Raw genomic sequence first — 22809 nt, 5'->3', positions numbered from 1 at the left:
GGTGGGGAGAGAGACCGCATTCACTGGTGAGGAAGCCTTACAAAGAAGTCTTACAAATCTGACTTCAGATCTGGAGTCTGAAGGCAGCTCAAGTCTTGGTGTCGCATGTTCTTTGGCCTCATTTTGACCAATTATGTTGCTAGAGGCAGTTGTTGAAATGGGACTCTACTACACTCAACCTGACCGACGGAACCACAACACACTTTTGTAACCTCGAATTTTCCCCGAAGCTGGCGGGAAGACATGCTAGAACTCAGACAACAACGCCCTCAGACAGAGTGTCTGTAGCGGTCAAATCAAACCAAAAATGTGTAGTAATCTCGTCACTGTAGTACATTTGTTAAAATCGCCTTCTGAAACCTCTGTCTTGCACCGTTGAAGGAGGTGACCTTCAGGAGACCATATCCTGTCTGAGCTTACATCAGCTTCCTCTTGTAATCCCCCTCAGAAACCTCCTCCACGTTCGCCTCTGGAAGGTCGCCCGTGTCAGCAGACAGCTGCAGCAAGAAGAAAACACGACGTCTCAGAAGAGATATTCAACGCTTTTGAAGCTAATTGACTGGTTGTAGCTATTCGCTGAAGTAAGGTCATTCCATCATTGAGGACTTTGTTCTGCCTTCATCTTGGCATACCTTGAGCTTCTTGTCCAGGTAGGCTGGGGAGACCCAGCCCTGTCGAGAAGGGGTGGTCTTGGTGGGCTTGGTCCGGACGAGCCACTTGAGGGGGTGGGCAGAATCCAGCACCTCCACGTACTGTCCCTCCTTCAGACAGATGGACTCCTTGCAGGCGATCGTCGGGGTGTAGTCCGCCGACGCCACGTAGATGTCAAACATCTGAGGGGACACGGAGGAGGAACACGACAGATCAACGAGACGTCCGGTGTCAAGTGTGGGCGGCATTTGGCTCAGGAGGAAGAGCAGGTTGGCTTTCAGCCGCAAGGTTGCTAGTTCGATCCCCGACTCCTCCTAGCTGAGTGCTGAGGTGTCCCTGAGCAAGACGCCTCAACCTGACTGTTCACGACGAGTTGGTTGTTGCCCCGTTAACTCCACCTTCGTTGTGAATATGTTACCCATCATGCATCATAATCCAACGTCAGGGCGCAATAATTGGCCTGTCTGTCGGTATGTACTGAACACTTTACATGATACACTGACAATATCCTGGTGTTAGTATAATCTTCAGTATGAGAAGGAAAAAGCCCTTTTGTTGTGGTTGCCCAGAGGCAGCCCTGGAGGGCACTCTGGTCGGCCATCTTGTCCCCATCGCTCACCTCTCCGCGGGCGTCGCCCTCGTCCGACTCAGAGGAGGAGTCAGCCACCAGCGAGGGAGGGCGGGAGCGCCCGTGGTGGGGGGACGGAGAGGGGGTCTTGGTCTCGTCGTCACTGTCACCCGCCCCGGGGACACGCAGTGAGGCTGGAGGGAGAGAGAGAAGAGAGAAGAGAGAGAGAGAGGGAGAGGGAGAGGGAGAGGGAAGAGAGAGAGAGAGAGAGAGAGAGAGAGAGAGAGAGAGAGAGAGAGAGAGAGAGAGAGGGGGGGGAAGAGAGAGAGAGAGAGAGAGAGAGAGACACACAGACAGGGGAGCGATGGACGTCATTTACGAGGGGTTAATTATTCACCTAAATTTAATTATTACAGTTCATTTAAAATCTGTAAGAATGAAATTCATTATTTTTCTTGGGGGGGGGGCATTAAGCACATTTTAGGGTCTGTACATCTCAACCTCCCTGTAGTATTGAACATAATATTTGATGCATTATTACTGTATGTTATATTTCCCAGTATTTCAAGGGACAGTTGCAGCTGGAAATGAGTCAACTCCCCTGCTCTGACTTAACAGATGTAATGCTGACCTCTAGTGGTGATAAAGTGGTATTGGCGACATGTCTCTACTTGGTGTTATCGTTATAATAGCATGCAAAGCACTTGACAACGGTTCTGCACACACATGTCTGTTCTTTATCAACTTGTATTATTTCTTAAACAAAAACTTGACCAAACACATAATGCAGTGTGTAAACATTGCATCGTATTTATAAGTCTAGGACACAACCACCACACAAAGCACATGTTAGGAGAGACAAGGTAAAGCAGTGCTGAGCAAGACAACCGAGGAAGCCAATGGAAATTCTCCTTAGGTATCTATCATCCTTCCCTTCATATCATTTAGGTATACATTGATACGCAATTATTTCCAGAAGTAACCAATCCCCATCAGGAAGAAGGTACGTGTATGTTTTTTCTACATGATATCATGTGTAATTTTATCATGTGTTAATGAGCCTTAAAGGTGTTTTGGTTGGATTTTAGAGTTGTAGAGAGAGAGCTGAAGCGAGCACAGTTTGGAAACTGAACAACCAAAAAGACCCTCTCTGCTTTCTCACTCCCTACGTTTCTAGGCCGTTGAGAAGTGGTGCAGTCACCGACCAGAGATTGACATGGATTCCCTGGACCAATCTGGAAAGAGATTGCCCTGCCCTGATTGATCAGAAATGAGCAGGGAGCTGTCTCAAATCAGAATCGGCTTACACAGGCTGTAAATTGTGTTATGCAGCCAATCTGAAACCCATGTTCTCACATAGTATTTCCCTCACTAAAAGCTGATACACTCAATATCTCTTAAATCTTACCAACAGCACCTTTAAAGTAAGACAGTGTGGAAAGACCGCGCGGCTGTGGTTATTTGGGCAGATGAACTGTGGATACATACTGGGTGCTTTGGGCCATGATTTCATCCACTGGAGAACTGGTTGATTCTGTATGCTGTCTGAATAACAAATTCATGATTGGATGAGCATTGGAATGATGGGACTGATGACATTGGTGAATAGTGAAAAAATGTATGTATGAAGGAAGGAGAAGTGGTAAGTCGTACATACTGTTTCAAACGCATAGCAGCAGAAGAGAACACTCTGTTGCCAATAAGTTAATAGTGGTGAATTGTAATCCCAGAGTTGAAGCATTCAGACCTGATTGCTCCTTAATCAGTCTTGATGTTAGTTTCTGTTCACAGAACTGTGTTTAAACCTCTTATTCAGCATCGACCTTTTGGATAACAGCTAGCAAGCTTTTAATTACTTATTTTTTATTTGTACATCTACAATACTAACTGAAGACTTTAATCTACTTAAAAGTGGTCAGCTTGTTGTATTGCATAATACAGCATTTACAGCATTTTACACAGCCTGCAGAAAATGCACAAACTCGCCAGACACACAGAAAATATGCACTGAACAGATGGAAATCTGTTAAGTGCATTCTTATTGAGTACAGAAATCCTATTACGTACAAATATTGCCTACGCCCAAACTTACTGTTAGAGAGCTAATAGGTTTGTGATTGAATTCAGTCAATATGGTTTCTTGTCATCAAAGCACCTATAGAAGCCTTTCAGTCACTTAAGAGTCAAGTTAAAATGTATTACGGTCAATCTCACACAGGTGCACAACAGATTGTTAGATACACTTTTGTATTTTTGTTATACTTTTAGCCCAAATAAACGTCTTCATTGTAATTCCGATAGGGACGGCTTAGAAAAGTATAATATATATAATATAGTAGCACCCGTCCTTCCTCACCTTGGGTCATCTTGGCTGAAACCATCTCAGTGATCTGAGTGGTGAGCTTCATCAGGAACTCCTCCGAGCCCACCTCTCCCATATAGGACATCTTCACCTCTACAGACACAAATGAACAGAACACACAGCAGTGTAATAGTAGTGTATATGTATGAGGATAGACTCACTTTTTCAGAGTTCACTTAGACTCTGCATAGCCCCACCACCACCACACCACTCAGTAATTGTATGTTGTACGTCCTGGCACTCAGAACATAATACTGAGCATTGGCTAGCATCTTATCGTAGCTATCTTTGTTGTGTACGAGGAATGGGTTAACCTAGCGAATGTTAGTGCTTGGCACTAGGTTCTATGAACATCCTTACTGTACCGACAGCGATATATTGTTTCCCTTTCTTCTGACAAATGTACTTATTGGATACAAGCGTCTGCTAAATGCCCTAAATGTAAATGTAAATAAATAAATAAATAAATATATATATGGTTGCTTTCTATGGACATGCTCACCTGTTCCTTTGCTGGCCTCTTCCTCTGGAGGACTCACTGTGATCCCAAGAACCCTGTGCAGGAACAGGCCATATTTAGTGTCTTCAAAATAGCTGATAGTTATAAAACATTTGTATTGGATTTGGTAGATGTAGTGTTACGTTGGAAATGTAGATCTATACATGTCGGATTGTTTCCCCAAAAAACCTACTCTGGGACTTTGGTCTCCGGCTTTGGTCTCGGTGCTGGAATCAAATACAATAAAAGAAGATAACAGTAAAATCATGAATCACACAGCCCAAAATCGTATTCTTCAAGAACATCAGCAAAAAAAAAAAACATATATTTTTTTAAACGTCCAAACAAGGTTGAATCAATTTCAATATTTAAATAATGAACAAAAAACATTTGAACTGCATCCTCTCGTGTCGTGTGTTCAGTCTGTAACACAACTAGCATCTATAGCCCGGAGCTTGTGCCTTCCCCCTAGGGCTCACCCTCGTCCACCTCCAGGCGGGCGGTGCAGAGGGACTGCCCCGCCCGGTTGGTGGCGATGCAGGTGTAGGTGCCGGCGTACTCGGCGCCCACGTCCATGAGGATGAGGCTGTGCTGCCGGCCCGAGCCCGCGATCTTGTAGCCCTTGGTGTCGGCTTTGATCCACACCACGTCCTCCATGGCCTCCTCCTTCAGCCAGGACACCATGGGTGTGGGGGAGCCTGGAGCGGCAGGAGCGTATCCAAAGCATGGGGGTCATCGTTTTGGTTACTACTACTGCAAAGATCCTCACACTTACACTGTTACACTTCTGCTTTGCTTTCGTTTACAGTAAATACATATATATACATATTTATATTTATATGTAAACATTTTGTATGTTTGTATTTGTCTACACAATGTTTACATTCCTCCATCCTTTGTATGGGAAAAAAACATGCAGAAACAATTTACGGTACTTATTTTTCAAAGAGTTGCATTTCCACAGAAAATGCAGTGGAAATGTTTTTTCTGGAGGCAGAATAAGATTCAAGGATATCTGTTTGTTTAGATGTTATTCCTTGAAGGCATATCATTTCTCATGGTTCTCGGAGCCTGTTGTTGCTATGTGACACTGTCCATACGTGAGTGGGTCATGAGTGAGAAGATGTGTTTCTTCTAAAGCAGGGCAGAGTTCCTCAACCTTTTTACTACTGAGGCGCCCTGACCAAACAGTAGGGGTCGCCAATGTGGCACAAACCATTATATTCCTGCCTCATCTAATCGAATGAACACAGATACTGAAGGACCATTATCAGAATATAAGCAAAGTTGGATAAATTGGCAGTAACAGTCTAACAACACAACTGTGATATACTGTGTCAACATCAAGCAATGTTGGCATGAAGACTTTAGCATGATAGAGAAGTGTGGTTGGGATTGGTGTGACCACCTCGTTTTTTTTTTTGAAGTACATTGTGCATACTTTTTGTAGGATTAATTTCTAAATTTCTGCGGACCAGTGGCCTATGCTGGGTGGGCCGGTATCGGTCCGCAGCCCGGTGGTTGAGACCCCCTGTTCTAAAGCTTCATCTACTCGTGTTCAATAAGAGGTGGGAGAACAAACCTTCCACTCTGACAGACAGAGTGATGCTAGCTCCTTGCTTCACCGTCCTGTTGCTGAACCTCTCGATGAATCGCGGAGGCACCAGCGGCTCTTTAGGGTCTGGACAAAGGGAAGCGGAGTCATGGCAGCAGAGTACAATAACATCAGACCGTCTCCTAGGTTCACAATTGCTGTAGATGCGATGTGATTTTCAGCGGGAGAAACCAAGTAACAAATACCTTTCTTTGTATCTTGTGGCATGATCTCTCCGGGACCTGTTGCAAGAAACAGGTCATTTAAGGGTTAGGGTGCCACTAGGGTTACTTGGAACGATTGCAAGACCTAGTAGGACCATTGCTAAAAATCGGATGACGTAGGTAAACATTTGGTAAACTTTTCACATTGGTAATTCTATGTCCATGTTATTTAAAATAAGAACATGTACATACAGTACATATATAAAAAATATATATATTCCCATTTTTCACTATCCTTAATGTTTTGTATTGCTGAAGCCTCTAAAATATTATAAGGGGGTACATTGGTAAAAGGAAATAGTGAACCACTGCTCTATAGCAGACGATTCATCACTGCCACCGTGGCGGTACTGGTGGAACAGTGTCGATAGCAGAGCCCTCACCCAGAACCAGCAGTCTGGCCGAGGAGTAGGCGGAGCCGGCCACGTTGCTGATGTAGGCGGAGTACTCCCCCATGTCGGCCCGGGTCACCTCCATGACCTGCAGGCCGTGCACGTCCCTCTCGGCCTGGATCACCAGCCTCTTGGAAGGCCGCAGGGGCTGGCCATCCTTGAACCAGTACACCCTGGGCTTGGGGAAACCTGGCCCAAAAACGCACACACACACACACACACACACACACACACACACACACACACACACACACACACACACACACACACACACACACACACACACACACATCCTTAGGGAAGGGACAGGCTGCATATAGTAGCTCGTTTTTGGGGTCTAATAATTAATTAATAATGATACTTTTATGTGGTGTTTAGAGAAGTACCAACGAGTCATCCAATTCAAGAATGAAATATATAATATATATAATTGAAGACCGAAATCCATAAATATCACAGTAAAATGATCTACACTAAAACAACAATGAGTCAACATCGTTTCTTTTAAATATATTCAGTATTTTTCGAAAAAAAAGCTAACAATATAGCCTTCTTCCGGTCAAACAACCCCAAATGCAGCCTCCCTAGCTCTCGTGTGCTAGCTTGATTCGAGGACCGAGCCACTCACCTTTCAGCCTGAGCTGCATCTTAGCGACGGGCGAACCGGGGCTGACCCGGACCTCCTGGAGCTCGTCCACCACCTGGGGGAGCTGTTCGTCCTCAGCCACCGACTCAAAGGCCTCCGTCTCCCTGCGGAGGACGCCATTGGAGTTAGAACTCCCTCATAGCACAGGCAAACACAAGTGGTTCTCTTACTACTGATTTATTGAAGGCTTGTCTCCTACAGATCCACCGCGAAAACTAAAAACATTTTATTTATCTATATGAACTCTAGACAAATTATACATATTTCCAAGTATTTCGGCACATGGTTTGAGTGTACCCCAGGGAGGGGGTCGATCGGGTCCCCAGCAACAAGCCGTACCTTGACATGTAGCCCTTGGCACTGATGTAGGAGCCGGTCTCCGTGGCGTCGGCGGCTGTGTCGTAGTCAGAGCTGCAGGAGACTGGGCAGGGGAGCAGAGAGGTCAAAGGTCACACGGCTATTGATTCCTCATAACCCTTCATACTATTAAATCACTAACCCACTGAAAACATGTTCGCTTTAGTTAAAAGCAAACGGAAAGTATAAAGGCACATTAGTACGGTGGTTTGAAATTAGTTTCTCATTTCATATCGATAAACAGTGCGCTCTTAGTCATTTTGCAGGACCCTGTACATAGTACGAGTGGTGTGCGTGTGTGTGTGTGTGTGTGTGTTTATATTCCAGGACCTCTACACCCCATGGTAAACCACGCTCCCTCCGGAGACACACAGAGCCTCCACCACTCACTGTCCACGCGGAGCTCCGCCTTGGTGGCGCTGATGCCGCTGCTGTTCTCGGCCATGCAGCGGTACACGCCCATGTCGCTGGGCAGCACGGTGGTGATGATGAGCTGGTGGCAGCCCTCCTGGTCCTCGTTGATCATGAAGTGGTCGTTCTCCTCCAGCAGCTTGCCGTCCTTGTACCAGCGGACGGCCGGCGGCGGCTTCCCGATCACCACGCAGTCGAAGCTGACCGGGTAGCCGTCGGGAACGTCCTGCGACTGCAGCTCCGTCAGGAACACCGGAGCAGCTGAGAGGGGGGGGGGGGACAGAGACAAGAAACACCCATTAGGAGGGTATGGGTTCAACAACTGCTCTGACAATCAGGTGGCTGATTCAATGGTTTCCATGGTGAATGCGGCGATTGTGTTGTTATCTGTGCAACAAGAGAGAATGATCGTTGAAACCGCGTGCAGATGAACATGGGTCAGCATGCTTCGGTCGCCATTAGAACCGTGGCAGAGAGTGGGGGGCAAAGGTGGTTGATACTGTGACAAATACATTCAAGACAAAGGAGATACAAAGAGTGCATTAACAATCGGCAGAGAATGCAATGATATGCAGAGAATTCGACATATGTGGTTCAAAACAAACAGGATGTGTTGCAGTTCTCACAACACAGGTACCAGGTAGAGTCATTCATTAATGTTAGCTGTGAATATTAACATATGGCAGTGCGAATAGTAAGTGGGATCAAATATAGACATTACAGACGGATGAAATGATGATGGGGGATACAAACAGATGTTTTTAGTCAACAGAGTGCTCAATATTATTAACAACATAAAACACGGTAAAATACCACAGCTGTCTTCCACATCACCTGAACATGGATATTAACATTCGGTATTAACATTCGGTTTGAAGATGAGTAATGGATGAGTTTGAATGAAAGAGACAATACTTAATCCAGCCACTCGCGTGGCCTCATCGTACCGGGGGCTCCCGTCATGAAGGCGGGTAACTGTTTGTCCTGCGTGGGGGTCTGCGTGCCGTCCTGCGTGTAGCCCATCTTCATGATGCGCAGCTCCACCTTGACAGGCCCCGCCTCCAGGATGGTGGTCTCCACTGGCACGCCCTGGGCCGTGAACATCTCCTGGAACCTCTGCGACGCCACCTGGGCCTCCGCCCGCGCGTCGAAGCGGATGTAGATGTAGCGCTCGTCCTCGCGGTACGACTGGGGGTCCGGCGCCAGCGCCAGGTCCCCCTCCTCGGCGCTCAGGAACGACTCCTCCTCCACGTCCGGCGGCAGCCGCGTGCGCAGGAGCCGGCGCAGGCGCTTGCCGGCCAGCCGCAGGGACTCGTCCATCTCGCTCCCCGACGAGCTCTCGGGCTCGCTGTCGGCGCTGTAGCCCACCGTCAGGGGCCGGCGGCCGGACGACACCGCCGGCGGCGTGCCCACGCCCAGCCGGGCGCTGTGCGAGGTCAGGCCGAACTTGTTGCTGACCTCGCAGGTGTAGACGCCCGTGTCGCCGGCGGTGAGGGCGGTGATGACCAGCGAGCAGGTGCCGTCGTTGTAGACGTCGATGTGGTGGTGCTTGCCGTCGGCCAGCGCCGCGCCGTCCTTCAGCCACTGCACCTTCTCGGGCTTCCCCTCCGCCACGCACTCCAGGTGGATGGTGCCGTTGGGCTCCTTGGTCTGGTCCTGGAAGACGTCCTTGAAGACCGGCCGCATGTCCTTGCGCGCCTTGAAGCCCTTGAAGGCGGCCTGGATCTTGACGGCCGCCTGACGCAGCTCGGGCTCGTCCTCCTTGCTGATCTCCATCACGGTCTCTTCGCGCGTCGTCGTCGTCATCGTCACCTCTTCCTGCTGAACCGTCGTGGTGGTCTTCTGGTCGGACATTTTGAATTGGGCGTAGAACCTCTCCGTCGGGGACATGGTCTCCGCTCGGCTTTCTACCGAGAGCGATGTCTTGCTACTTTTCTTGAGGTAGGACACGAGCGAAGAACCCCCCGTCGCAGACTCGTCCCCGGAGCTCGCGGGCGGATTGGGCTCCGCAGGCTTCTTAGGTTCCTCCTCCTTGACCTTCTCCGTCGTTTTCACCTCTACTACTTCCTCTGCCTCCTTCACCTCCTCCTTCACCTCCTCCTTCACCTCCTCCTTCACCTCCTCCTTCTTCTCCAGCTGCTCTTTATCCTTGCGGCCTTTACAGTCCTCCTCGGGCATCTCAGAGATGGAGTCCAGAGTGGGCTCTCGGCTCATTCGTCGTTTCTTGGCCGAGGCCTCCCACAGCTCGTGTACGTCCCCCTCCTCTGCCGCCTCAGGGGGCAAACACGGCTGGCCCCCGTCCTCTGAGTCTCCGCCCACCTGCTTTACCTCTGCTCCTATGAACCAGAGTGACGCACCCCCACAAATGCTGTTGTTATGGGTGCATAGACTCCACTTACCCAAACTCATCGGGAAAGTTTGGGGAAATGGTAAGCACACCATTTGACACAGTTCTTGGAAGTGAACATACACTGCCGTTCAAAAGTTTGTGGTCATTTAGAAATGTCCATATTTTTTTAAGAAAAGCACTGTTTTTTTCAATGAAGATAAATTGTTCTCGACATTGTTCATGGGTCAATTATTATTTACCCAGACTATTCTAGCTGGAAACGGCTGATTTTATAATGGAATATCTACATGGGTGTACAGAGGCTCATTTCCAGCAACCATCACTCCTGTGTTTTAATGGTAACATGTTCAGCTAATCGTGTTAAAAGGCTAATTGATGATTCGATTAATTATGTTAGCAAAGCTGAAAACTGTTGAGTAAAAGTGTGGGTTTTCATGGAAAACATGAAATTGTCTGGGCGACCCCAAACCTCTGAACGGTAGTGTTTGTTGAGTTATATTTAAGTACCGTTACCTTTCAGAATGAGGTCGATGGAGCTCTCGGCGTCAGCTGAGGCCACGCATGTGTATACCCCCTGGTCGGCCGCCTCAAAGCTTTGAACCAGCAGCACTTGCCTCTGGCCCTCGGTGCTGAACTGGTACTTAGCCCCTACCTCCAGCTCTCGGCTATCTTTCAGCCAAGTGACCGACACGCCCTCTACAGAAAGCTGGCAGTCCACGCGCGCCGTCTTACCTGCACACAGGTCAAGGCACGCCAGCGGCGTGGTCACTGCCACCGGGGCCTCTGGAGAGGGAAGGGGAGGTGGGGGTTAGAACATTTAATTGTCTATTTTACCAGGAGAGGCTTTTGAGATTAACAATATATTTTTTAAAGTGTAATAGCCAAGATAAAACGGCCCAACAAATGAAACAAACACAAATACATAATTATAATGTATCTTATTGATATTTCAAATGATTTTTTCTGATGATGTCTGAAACTTGAAAAGATTGCAAACATTTAAGAGCAAGTGACTAACTAAGATTACTTGTAAGTTACAAGTAATCTTAGTTAGTCACTTGGCTCTCGCAGCTTGATGATGTTACTCAATATGTGTTGTGTTACAAGTTGTAACACAACACATATTGAGTAACATCATAGAGCTGCGCCAAGCTGCCTCGCATGGATGGAAATAACGGGCTTGCTGAAAAACGTGAAAACGGACGCATCATCCCCGGGCTATCCCATAAACAAACTCAACCCGGTCCCACGTCTGCACTCACCGAGCTGCACCGTCTGCGGCAGCTGGACGGACTCCCCGGTCCCGGCTCTGTTGATGGCCGCCACCCTGAACCGGTAGCCGCTGCCCGCGATCAGGTTGTCCACCGTGTACTCTGTGTTGCAGACGGCCTCGGAGTGGCACGGCAGCCAGAGGGCGCTGTCGGCCACCCGCATCTCCAGCCGGTAGCCCAGGATGGGGCTGGCGCCGTCGTGCAGCGGGGTGAACCAGGAGAGGGAGATGGAGGTCTGGGTCTTACTCAGGACCTCGGGGTCCTCGGGAGGGTCGGGCACAGCTGTTTTGGGGGGACAGCGTCAGAGAGTTATCGACGAGTGCTTTAATAGAAATAGAGATGTTTGTGAACTTGAGTATCATTCCGACTTTCCACCTCGGACCATTATCAAACGCAGCATTACACCGTAGTGTTTCTTGTGCTCTTATGTTCTTTGCCTGTGTAGTAAATGAGCTAGTCACGTGATGCTATCGGATCGGCGTGTAGACTTGCGTACTCGCCAATACCCGACAATCAGACAATATCAGAGGAATTTCCGATACTGGCATCGGTATCGGAACAACTCTGCAACAAGTAACATTTATCTCTGGCGTGTTAGCCCTCTGTCACTCACTGATGATGGTTAGCTTAGCTATGGAGATAGCTTCCCGAGCCGCAAAGGTGATTTCCTGCTGGGGCATCAGGGTGGCCTGTCTCAGGACCAGGCGGTAGGCCCGGCCGTCCGCCCGCATGGCCCAGCTGCTGTCGGCCTTCAGCTCCACACCGTTAGCGTACCAGGCTACCTCCGCCACGGGGACAGGCTCCGTGAGCTCCACGCAGAACTCCACCTTCTCCCCCACCGTGGCCACCTTGTCCTCCAGGGCCTTCACCACCTCCAGCTGCCAGGCTGAAGACGGAGAGGAGAGCCATCATTACGTTATAGCCGCTCAATGGAAGGTTTTTCTCTAAACTTTGTGTAATGGCGTTGTAGTTACAAATTAATGCAGATGCAGATTAATCTAAATATACTATTCCCCTTAATCCGTTAGAAAAAGAGAAACAGTGGGTCCGACAGTAAAAGACAATACATTGAATAACAATGACAAAAAATACAAAAAAGGGAAAGAAAATCCAGATAATCTCCGGATCAAGTTCAGTACAAAATCTATAAATGGTTAGATGTTCAATGCTTCATTGAAGGGTTTGTTACCAAAAGGGTCAAATATAATTCATTATGTCCACCATAACGTGAATGCACACACTTCAATGTGAGTCCATCATCGGGGATGAGAGCAGGTTTTGACTCCGGGTGACTGACCTTTAACGGTGAGCTGGGCGGACGACGAGGCCGTCCCGGCCTGGAAGGTCACCGTGCAACTGTCCGCCGCGCGCAGCTCCTTCAGGAGCAGCAGGTGGCGTCGGCCACTCTCGAAGGACACGATCTCCGCGTTGGGGGACTGCTTCACCGGCTTCCCGTTCAGAATCCAGCGGTAGTCCTTGTTCTCCGGGCGGGACAGGGCGCACTCGAACAGCGCCTCTCCTCCGTCGATGGTCTCCAGATCCTCCAGACCCTGGACTATGTCGATGGGCTTGGCTGTGGTGGGCACAATGCAAGGGGGAGAAGGGTTGATGTTATGGGAGGATTCAGAGGCACATAGAGGATGGGTGATGGTTAAGGATGTGAAGGAACTGTGGAAGATGGATTACATTTGGTTAAATATGTATCTAACCAACAATCCCTGACAATACACGGGGAGAGGACATCAGAAAAATCCAAAGGCTGCTCCACAAAGTGAAAGTTCACGTTGCGACGGTGTGAGTCGAATTTGAATGCGTCGTTTCTCGTATACTAAACATACAAGTTCTCCACCTTCTACTGAACCACATAAACCAGAAGTTGTGAACCTCATCAAAACATAGAAATAATATGTTTACTCCTGCAGAAGTGAGACAATCCAATATACCCCAGTGGTTCTCAAATGGGGGTACGCGTACCCCTAGGGGTACTTGGAGTACTGCAGGGGATACTCAATAAATAAATAATAAATATGAATAAAAAGCTAACTCCTAAAAAAAAAATGTTGCCTCAATTATTTTTGTGCCAGTGAAGGGGGTACTCAGCTCAACAAATATCTTGCAGGGGCTACACTAGTAGAAAAAGTTTGAGAACCACTGCATGACGGTATAGAGTAGCGGGTTTTGTCCGCCGGAGGAGGGAAGCTCACCTTCCACATGCAAAGCGGCGACCACACGGGTGCCCTCGGCCTCACAGGAGTAGGTGCCCCTGTCCTCGGCCGACACACTGCTAATGCACAAGCGGGCCACATTCCAGTCCTGCTCCACCGACACCCTGCGGCCATCGGGCTGCAGGGGCTGCCCGTCCTTCCTCCACTGGGCCTCGACCGGCCGCGAGTACTGGCAGATGAACTGGGCCGGCTGGTTCTCAGCCACCCACTGGTCCTCCATCTCACACACCACTTCCACTATGGGATCTGAGTGGGTGGGAGTCGGGGGTGATCAGAAGAGATCGAGGCTTTTGCCGTTAGCTATGTTAAGACATGCCAGATTGGACTTTAGGCTTTGTCACCCCCCAAGGGAATATGAGGTCTTTGAAATGACGTGTCAAAAGCATGTCAGGTACAATGTGAAGTAAGTAAGTGCACCTTAAAAAGCCACGTTATGCAGCATGGGACTATGGTCTGATGACTACGGTGTGAGCTTTGAACTGGAGACGGGGGTCAGAAAGCCCGACCCTTCACATTCAGGGTCTCGGTACCAATCAGTTGGCGTCAATTAGCGTCAGTTGGCTATTAGAAAAGATGCCAAATGGCATCTTTTCTAACGGTGTACCTTCTTTGATTTGGCTATTAGAAAAGATGCCAAGTGGTCAAAGATGCCAAACTCAGAGGCAGGATGACTGGTAGATTAGAGGTTTTAGTGCTTGCAGGCCAGGGTCGGGGAGGGCATGGCGGAGGTGGAAGGGAGGGTCAGTAGGAGAATGTGGCCAGCTTGCTTGGATGGGTGGAGCAGCACTTCCCTAGCACGGAATGTCTCTGAGCTTGGTTTGCTTGTTACTGCTTGAACCTTCACAAATTTGACGTTCGATCCCCAAATGGAAGGAGTTTCCGGAAGCAAGGGTAGCAGATACTGTATAACTTTTTTGATTTGAATTCCCAATCACGCATCATTCATTAAATGTACAAGTACAAGTAAGTAAATGCAAAACACTGTTGAATATTGGGAAATTCTTACCTCTGGTAAAGACAATAATTTGTTTATCAAAGCAATTCCTTTTTTAAAGGGAATTGTTTAGGGTTGACTAGGTACGTTTTTTTTTATAATCAAACAAAACTCAATTGTGGTGCTGCACCCAGTTGTAAGTTTTTGAATGAAAGCATACAGCTTGAAAATAATGTTAATAATGATGAATCTGAGACACTACTGCTCATGCAGTGATGGAGTGAACAAGCATTCCAAACTATACAGATAAGACGTATCAAGTGTTCCACAGACTGCTATAACATGTTAAAGAGCCAGCTAGCCCACTGTTTCTGGGTATGTATTGTATTGTATTACACTTCGCGTTTTGTTCTGAAAAGTGATGGATTTTGGTGTATCGAAAGCAAAATTAACATCCCTACGGAGGCGTTGTGTATGTTGTATATGAAATGTGTCAGACCCCTTAGCGTTATACTATAGTTGTCCGGGGAGCTTAAGCCTCAGTCGGACGCTGACATTAAATACATCACTGCTAAGATTGAGCTTCACCATGCTTCCACACACACCGTGGTGTGTGTTAAAAGCTCAACTTTCTTCCTTACGCCACTGTCAACCGCTACTCAGACAGCTCCACATATCCACACAATCCGCCGGTGCCTCTTGGTAGCGACGTCTGACTGCCATTTGCGAGGCACTCAGACGTCACGAACATAACGCCACCTGCATTCGCAGCAGAGTGCTTTTGGGAGAATGGCAAAATCATATGATTTTGCCACCTATTCTCTTAATTGGGGTCTTATTTTAGTGCATTTCTGTACAGATTACTATGTTGCACATCGTTTAAGACAATGACCACGTATAAAACCCCAAAAAAGGGGTTCACTGGCTCTTTAATCCTCGAAACATTGACATGTTTTCAATAAAAAGTAAATGTTCAAATAAACGATTGAATCTCCTTAAATTATTCAATTAGATTATTATTGTAATTATTTAATTTTTTGCCCATACGGCTATCATAAGGCTTTATTAGCACATTCTTTGATACAACTGTGGTGGATTTAAATAGTATTACAGGGTCAGGAGCAAACGTCATAACATCACTGACCCTACGCCTTAGTTGTGCAGTACACATTCCCCAAGATGGATCCTTATACCTTTGACTAAAAGCTTAGCTGTTGACGCCAGACTGCCGGCACTAAACGTGACAGTGCCAGAGTCCCCGGAGGCCAGGCTTTTTAAGGTGAGTGTGTGGATGAAGCCGGGACACAGCCCTATCTCACTGAAGGGGCTGTGGTCCAGCTTGGTGCCATCCAGCCACCACTGCACCTTACCTGCCGGCCTACCAGACAGCTGGCAGGCGAAGGAGGCCCACTCCCCAACAAACACGTCAGTCGACTTAAGACCAGACACAATGTGGGTCTCTTTCACTGTAGAGTAAAAGACACACACACACACACACACACACACACACACACACACACACACACACACACACACACACACACACACACACACACACACACACACACACACACACACACACACACAGGTGAACGCTCAAATCCCTTTTGGATGTGAATTCCCTAATTGATCTTTGAAAACGACGTGCAATACTATTATCTCATCTTCGTATTTGTTGCATACAGCAATATACAGCGTACACCAAAGGAAAACGACACCCTACCACATCCTCAGTTGCGAGTTAGTCTTAAACCGTCAAAGAGTTTGTTAAACTTAATAAAATAGATTTTTTTAATATTGAAGGTTACATTATATCTATCAAAATTGTATTTATTTTTTTTAAATCTTTTATATTTATATTCACAATAATATTAGTATTGTCCAGAGCCCCCCCCCGCAGTTATAATGCCGTTAGCTTATAAGAAGTGAACTCGGAGAGAGAGGGAGGTGCAGAGACACCGGTCGACCCGGTTCGGTGTACCTTGCACCGTCAGAGACGCCGTGGTCAGCTGGTCGCCCGCGTCGCACGTAAAGTAGCCGCCGTCGTCCTTCTCCAGGCCGCGTATGCAAAGCTCGCGAGCGCACCCCTCCTCCCTCATCTCATACTTGGCGCCGGGCTGGAGGACCACGCCCCCCTTCCTCCACTCGACGCGCACGCCGGGCCTGGACACCTCGACGGCCAGCGTGACGTCGTCGCCCTCTTCCGCCTGCCGGCTCTTCAGCTCTTTCTTGAAGAACGCCGGCACACCTGGTCAGGAGGTGGGACAGAGCAGAGCCGCGGATCAGAGGAGGACAGGGGATGGCGGGGGGGGGGTCGTGGTGGAGGGAAGAATGGAGGATGGGAGGTGGAAGATGAGGATGGGATTGTTGGGCGGTGGTAGTCTAGGGGTGGATGGTGGCGGAAGGATGGGATGAAAACCAAGAGTCGTTCCGACGGGGGCGATTCGATTCAAGACTTCATGTGTTGAATCGCGGTTCTTGGGTATGATCGGCGGGACCGCGTTCGTTACCTTCCACGGTCAGGGAGACGTCGCAGCAGTCGTCCCCCGTGTCGCAGGAGTACGTCCCAGAGTCCTCGGGGAGCAGGTTGTGGATCCGGAGCTGTTCCGACGCCCCGGCCTTCCTCAGGTCGTACTTGGGACCCGGTTTAACGGCGGCGCTGTCCCGGGTCCAGCTGACCGTGGCCCCGGGGTCGGAGATGGTGCACGCCAGGGTGACGGATTCGCCCTCTAGGGCCACCGTGTCATGGGGCTTCTCTAGTATTAGCACTGCGGACGGGAAACCCAGGGCTAGCTTCAGTGGGTACGACGGTTTTGTGTCTTTGCTAATCTATTTTATTTTTTTGTTATACAATTTTTAAAATATATTAATAACCACAAGCAGTGACTCCTGTGTATCAAACACTGATTACTTTTTGCGTTTAATCCCCTTGTGCTTCATATAAAAGTAGGTAAAACTGCAGTTGATTATTATAATTATTATTATTATTATTATTGACGATTATGATATTATTGCCATTGTTAAAAATGGGATGGCGGTTCTTCCCGATAGCGGCGGTTAGGTAAATGAAACAAACGCGTTTAATGGAGGTTAGGATGGAGAGGACGACTCGCACGCGCCCAGGCAAAGCGCTCCGTCAGCAGGGCGGTGTCAGGGGTGCGGGGGCTCAAGCGCAACAGCAGCCCCTCCCCCCCCCCCCCCCCACCACCACCACCCATCACCTTTACCTTTGGCTTTCTCCTCCACCAGGAGGCAGGCCACCGTGCGGCTCTCCCCCACCACGAAGGCCACGTCCCCGGTCTCGTCCGTGGTCACCATCTTCAGGGCCAGACGGTGCACCCGGCCTGCGCTGCTCATTTCGTTCAGGTCGTTATGCTGGAGCTGGTTGTCGGCCAGCCACCACTCGCCGTGAGTCACCCCCGCGTGGGAGAGCTCCACCTCAAACACCGCGTCGCCCCCCGTGCCCACCGTGACGTCGCACAGCTCTCGGACGATGCGCACGCACTCTGAGGGGCGGACGGACGGGGAGGTGGGAGGTCAATGTCAGTGACGGGGGTTTGTGGAGTTGACTAAAGGCGTCGCAAAGAGCTGACATCCTCAGCCCTAAAATAAGTACCATCTCACGACTTCTATTAATGTCTCAAAGTGTGATCAGGAGACCTTTTTCGTTATTTGTTACATAATCCTGCATCATCCGACCACATTTAAGTTGCATTGTCAAACAGCCCTCAACTACATAGGCTATAACTAAAGCTAAACCTGTTTCATAGCTCTTAACTGCTAAGCTTTTAAAGAGAAGCGATAAGATCCCAGTCGAAACACTTTATCCACAACACTCGAAGAGATAAGAAGAAGAAGAAGAAGAAGAAGAAGAAGAAGCAGAAGAACAAGAACAAGAACACGAACAAGAACAAGAAGCAGAAGAACAAGAACAAGAACAAGAAGAAGAACAAGAAGAAGAACATGAACAAGAGGAAGAAGAACAAGAAGAAGAACAAGAACACGAAGAACAAGAAGAAGAAGAAGGACAAGAAGAAGAAGAAGAAGAAGAAGAAGAAGAAGAAGAAGAAGAAGAGCTTCCCGGTTGTCTTGGTTACCTTTGACGGTCAGGGTTGCGGTGGTCTGCTTGTCGCCCGTCTCGCAGGTATACTCCCCGGAGTCCTCGGCCCGGAGCTGGCTGACCACCAGGATGCAGGTGGAGCCCTGGCGCTCCATGGAGTACTTGGGCCCGTCGGTGAGCAGCAGGGAGCCCTTCCTCCAGAGCACCCGGCCCCCCGTGCTGGAGGTCTCACAGGACAAGATGGCCTGGTCGCCCTCGACGGCCTCCAGGCTCTGCAGCTCCTTCTGGAAGACCACGGGCGCCGCTGCCGGAGACAACACCAGGGGGGGTTTATGGATGAGACAATACTCTGAGATGGGTGACTGCAGACCGGTCCAGGGGGGGTTTATGGGGAAGACAACACTGTGAGATGGGTGACTGCAGACCGGTCCAGGGGGGGTTTATGGATGAGACAACACTGTGAGCTGGGTGACTGCAGATCAGTCCAGGGGAGGTTTATGGGGAAGACATCACTGTGAGATGGGTGACTGCAGACCGGTCCAGGGGGGGTTTATGGAGGAGGACAGAATCCAAAGTTGGGGATTTCGGGAAGCTATACTCATCTAAAGTCGTTCTATTCAGTCGTATTGAAAAATACTTATATACACCAATACAACGTGTGCAGTGTTTTGTGTGTAATTACACGTTTCCTCATCCCCTTAAGGTTTGTCCTGATTGCTGACATAAGGTCACGCTTCAACTATTGTTTGTACCTTACCAATAACTAAAAGGATGAGTAACAAATAGTAAATGACATTCTATCATTTTATGAAGCCTGGCTCTTCACTTCTAGTTCATAGTCCAGGTAATACATTGTAGTGTTGATAAAAAAAATAAATGCTTAAAAAAAAAGTGAAACACTTAAAACAACATGAACATTAAAAAAAAACACATAAAAGGTGAACGTGTAAACATGCACTCCACAGTAAAGTACACAGAGGCAAGCCGGTACAGCAGAAATCAGCCAGAGATGTTGAAGAGGTAGAACCTTCGTCCCCGTGGAAGTGCAGAAATGAGACGGAGAGTGATAATTAAAATCACCAAAACAATCCGACCGCGAAGGGGGGTAGTAGCTATTCGTGCACCGCTTCCACCCGTCCCCTCGCCTCTGGACGTCTCGAGGCGCCTTACCTTTCACCGTCAGGGCGGCGGTGGACGTGTGGTTCCCCACCGAGAAGGTGACGGTGCCGGAGTCGGCCTTGGTGACGCCTCGCAGCGTGAGGCTGTGCACCCGGTCTTCGCAGCGGATCACGTTCATCTCGTTGTTCCGCAGGGGCACGCCGGCCAGCGTCCACGCGGCCAGCGGCGCCTCCTGGTGCGAGACCACGCACTGGAAGCGGACGTCGTCGCCCTCGCCCACCACGCAGCTCTCCAGGAACCTCGCGATGGTGACCTCGACCGCTGACGGACCAGACGGCCGGGGAGGTCGGAGTTAGGGACTCTCTCAGGGTGAGACGCTCACGTGTTTGACAGGCGATTCAAAAGGGGTCATGGAACACGTGTTTTATGATGCTTCATGTTATGCAGTTCTATATGGTAGAGTGGTAAGAATTAGTTTGTGTTAATGGGTTCAAAAGTGGGAAAAGTTATAATGTCTTTAAAAGTGAGCAAAAACTGGAACGTCCTTTTGGTGGCAAATAGGATATGATGCAGGCAAAACAGGAAGGAAGAAAGGTAGAACAAAAGGAACGAGCATGAGATCCCAAGGTGTGAGGTTAGTGGGGAGGAGGTGCTGACCGAGAAGGTCAAAGGAAAAGAAAAGGAAGGGAACAGGACACACTGAAAGAAGAGTCTCCAGGGGACAGCGGAGAAGGGTGCGGAGTCGGTAGTCGTGCTAGGATGAGGTCCGATCAACGCATTGAAGGAGAAGGAAAGGCGGCGACATCCATAGCTTCCTACCCAGCACTGTGAGGACGGCGCGTGTGCGGTGGCTGCCCGTGTCGCAGGTGTACTCCCCCGAGTCCTCTCGCTGGAGCTTATGGATGAGCAGCTCGGCCGCCGTCCCTTCCCTCCTCAGCTGGTGCTTACTGTCGGTCTCGAGCACCCGGTCGCCGTGCCTCCAGACCACGCCGGCCCCGGGTTTGGCGGTCTCACAGCGGAGCGCGGCCGTCGCCCCGGCCTCCACCTCCAGGTCGGCCAGCTGGGACGTGAAAAGGACGGGCTGAGCTGGAAGGGGGTCAAACAGAACACAACGGGAGGAGGAGGCAAAGAGGAGGCGGAGGTGAGAAGCGAGACCGGTTCACCGTGTTTTCGCAGCTCCCTGCAGGAGGACATGCCGACTTCTATCATCATGCGGTATGAAGGAGGGTTTTGGAAGGAGCATACCCTTCACGGTTAGCCGCGCGGTGCTTTGCCTGTCCCCGCTGTCGCATGTATAGTTACCGGAATCCTCCGGGTCCACGTTGTGGATTACAAGTGTGGCACTGAGGCCTGTCTGACTGATGTCATATTTAGCACAGGGACAGAGACACAGCTCTCCCTTCTTCCACTCCAAAGCCACCCCGGGCTTGGAGAGCGCACAGCGAAGGACGACATCGTTCCCCTCCTCTGCCCCCTGACTCTCAAGCTCTTGGGTGAAAACAACCGGGAGGGCTGACGAATGAAAGGAGATTAATCAATAATAAACACTCTTCCAATGCAACCTTGATTGTAGACACACAGCAGCACAAGGAAGACGGATGAAGGTGGAAAGACATGAACGATGTGGTGGACGGGGAATGGAAGACAGGATGGTAAGGAAAGCAAGAAGGTCCATTCGTTTTTTGAATGGTTGAATGGTGCCCACGTCCTACCGTTGACTTTAAGCGAGGCGAAGCTCTCCGCGTCGCCTGAACTGCACGCGTAGTTCCCTGTGTCAATGTGTTTCAAATCGAGGATCTGCAGCGCGTGAGAACATCCGTTTTGTGTCATGTGGTATTTCTCGCCAGACTTGAGGAGCTGGGATCCCTTCCTCCATTCCACGGGCGGTCCGGGTTTGGAGAGCTCACAGTGCAGAGTGATGCTGCCTTCCTCCATAGCCTCCGTGCTCTCCAGCTCTCGAGTGAAGAGGACCGGAAGAGCTAAGGATTGGATTGGATAAAGGAGGTTGGATGAAGATATTAGAAGTGTTAGCTGCAGGTTGCTGCATTTGCTGCAAATGAAACACAAACAAGACAATCAAAAACTGAGAAGGTATTAGTCTTTTATGGTTACAAAATTAAAACGAGAAACTCAAACACACAGACAAAGATCCACACACACTGCAATTGAATCCATCCTAACAAACCTGAAAAAAAAATGATACCGGTACTTTTTGGTATTCCTACTCTAAATAGGAAGCGCATCCGGTATTTATTTTGGAACAGACAAAAGGTTTCATTGTAATAAGCAAATGGAGCCTGTTTCAACATTAAAGCCTTAATGTTGGAAGATACTAACAGGATCCATGCACGGACCCTCCTTGCATTATCATCTTGTCCTCGGAGCCAACCAGTCCCAAGTGGTCCACTGAGAAACAGCAACTTGAGTTATTTCCACCTCAGACATTTCCCATGCATGGTTCTTTGATGGGGACATACTTTTTTACCCAACATAACGTCTCAATAATCCCTTATCCCCTGGTTGTTTTGGGAGACAGGTTAGTACACCACTGTAGTTGCGCCACATTGCTTATATGCGAAATACAATACAAGTATGAAGTTATTTTAATGGATGATCGTTTACTTTTCAACTTCACAATGGAAAACTTGGTCAACTGAAACTCAATCTGGGTTTCTATGTCAGAAGCAAATCTTGCTTCTATGTTGCCAGGAATGTACTGGCTAAGGCCCCTTGCTTGACCATGGTGATATTTTGGAGATGCAAACTCACCCCAATGCTTGCATTGGCTTGATACTGTGCACCACACAACTTGAAGGTTTGTCCCAGGCTGCAAAGCTCTCACTCACTATTGTAACCAACATGCAAGAGTTCTGTGGCCCCCATTGGCCATGCCACTTACTCACTGGTGCATCCTTGGTCTGCTCCCCGCTTACCGTTTTGGGTATATCTATAATTGTTTGCCTTCCAATGACATATATATATTTATATATATATATACACATATGTTTTTACTTTATAGTTTGATGGAAAAAGTTATAAGGTGACGGACTGCATAATGGACGTGGAAAAAATAGTATACATGGTATGAACGAAACGCACTGGGCAAAAACAACGCAAATACGTAAAACATTTGACAACTTAACGAA

General features: G+C 48.8%; 1 protein-coding gene across 23 annotated transcripts in view; it reads right to left on the bottom strand.

Annotated features, from left to right (window-relative positions):
* Nucleotides 1-22809, bottom strand: part of obscnb (obscurin, cytoskeletal calmodulin and titin-interacting RhoGEF b) — a 65090-nt gene that overhangs the window by 9653 nt on the left and 32628 nt on the right. For 6 of the 23 annotated variants that reach the window (XM_060058205.1, XM_060058206.1, XM_060058207.1 and 3 more), the window contains 25 exons: nt 18582-18848; nt 17712-17990; nt 16995-17252; nt 16466-16732; nt 15678-15950; nt 13530-13796; nt 12623-12898; nt 11939-12211; nt 11317-11607; nt 10568-10837; nt 8652-10040; nt 7684-7965; nt 7276-7357; nt 6919-7040; nt 6282-6479; nt 5881-5916; nt 5663-5761; nt 4560-4778; nt 4274-4307; nt 4084-4136; nt 3576-3674; nt 2708-2764; nt 1271-1413; nt 633-833; nt 421-497 (listed from right to left, as the gene is read on the bottom strand). In XM_060058205.1, the coding sequence (XP_059914188.1) occupies nt 421-497; nt 633-833; nt 1271-1413; nt 2708-2764; nt 3576-3674; nt 4084-4136; nt 4274-4307; nt 4560-4778; nt 5663-5761; nt 5881-5916; nt 6282-6479; nt 6919-7040; nt 7276-7357; nt 7684-7965; nt 8652-10040; nt 10568-10837; nt 11317-11607; nt 11939-12211; nt 12623-12898; nt 13530-13796; nt 15678-15950; nt 16466-16732; nt 16995-17252; nt 17712-17990; nt 18582-18848 (5812 nt within the window). Of the gene's footprint in view, nt 1-420; nt 498-632; nt 834-1270; nt 1414-2707; nt 2765-3575; nt 3675-4083; nt 4137-4273; nt 4308-4559; nt 4779-5662; nt 5762-5880; nt 5917-6281; nt 6480-6918; nt 7041-7275; nt 7358-7683; nt 7966-8651; nt 10041-10567; nt 10838-11316; nt 11608-11938; nt 12212-12622; nt 12899-13529; nt 13797-15677; nt 15951-16465; nt 16733-16994; nt 17253-17711; nt 17991-18581; nt 18849-19714; nt 19985-20482; nt 20750-20908; nt 21176-21375; nt 21643-22809 lie in introns of all 23 variants that reach the window. The other 17 variants (XM_060058214.1, XM_060058215.1, XM_060058218.1 and 14 more) reach the window with 9 other exon arrangements.

The sequence above is a fragment of the Gadus macrocephalus genome, chromosome 8 (genome assembly GCF_031168955.1).
Source record: "Gadus macrocephalus chromosome 8, ASM3116895v1".
Lineage (NCBI taxonomy): Eukaryota > Metazoa > Chordata > Actinopteri > Gadiformes > Gadidae > Gadus > Gadus macrocephalus.
This window is presented reverse-complemented; position numbering and strand designations above follow the sequence as displayed.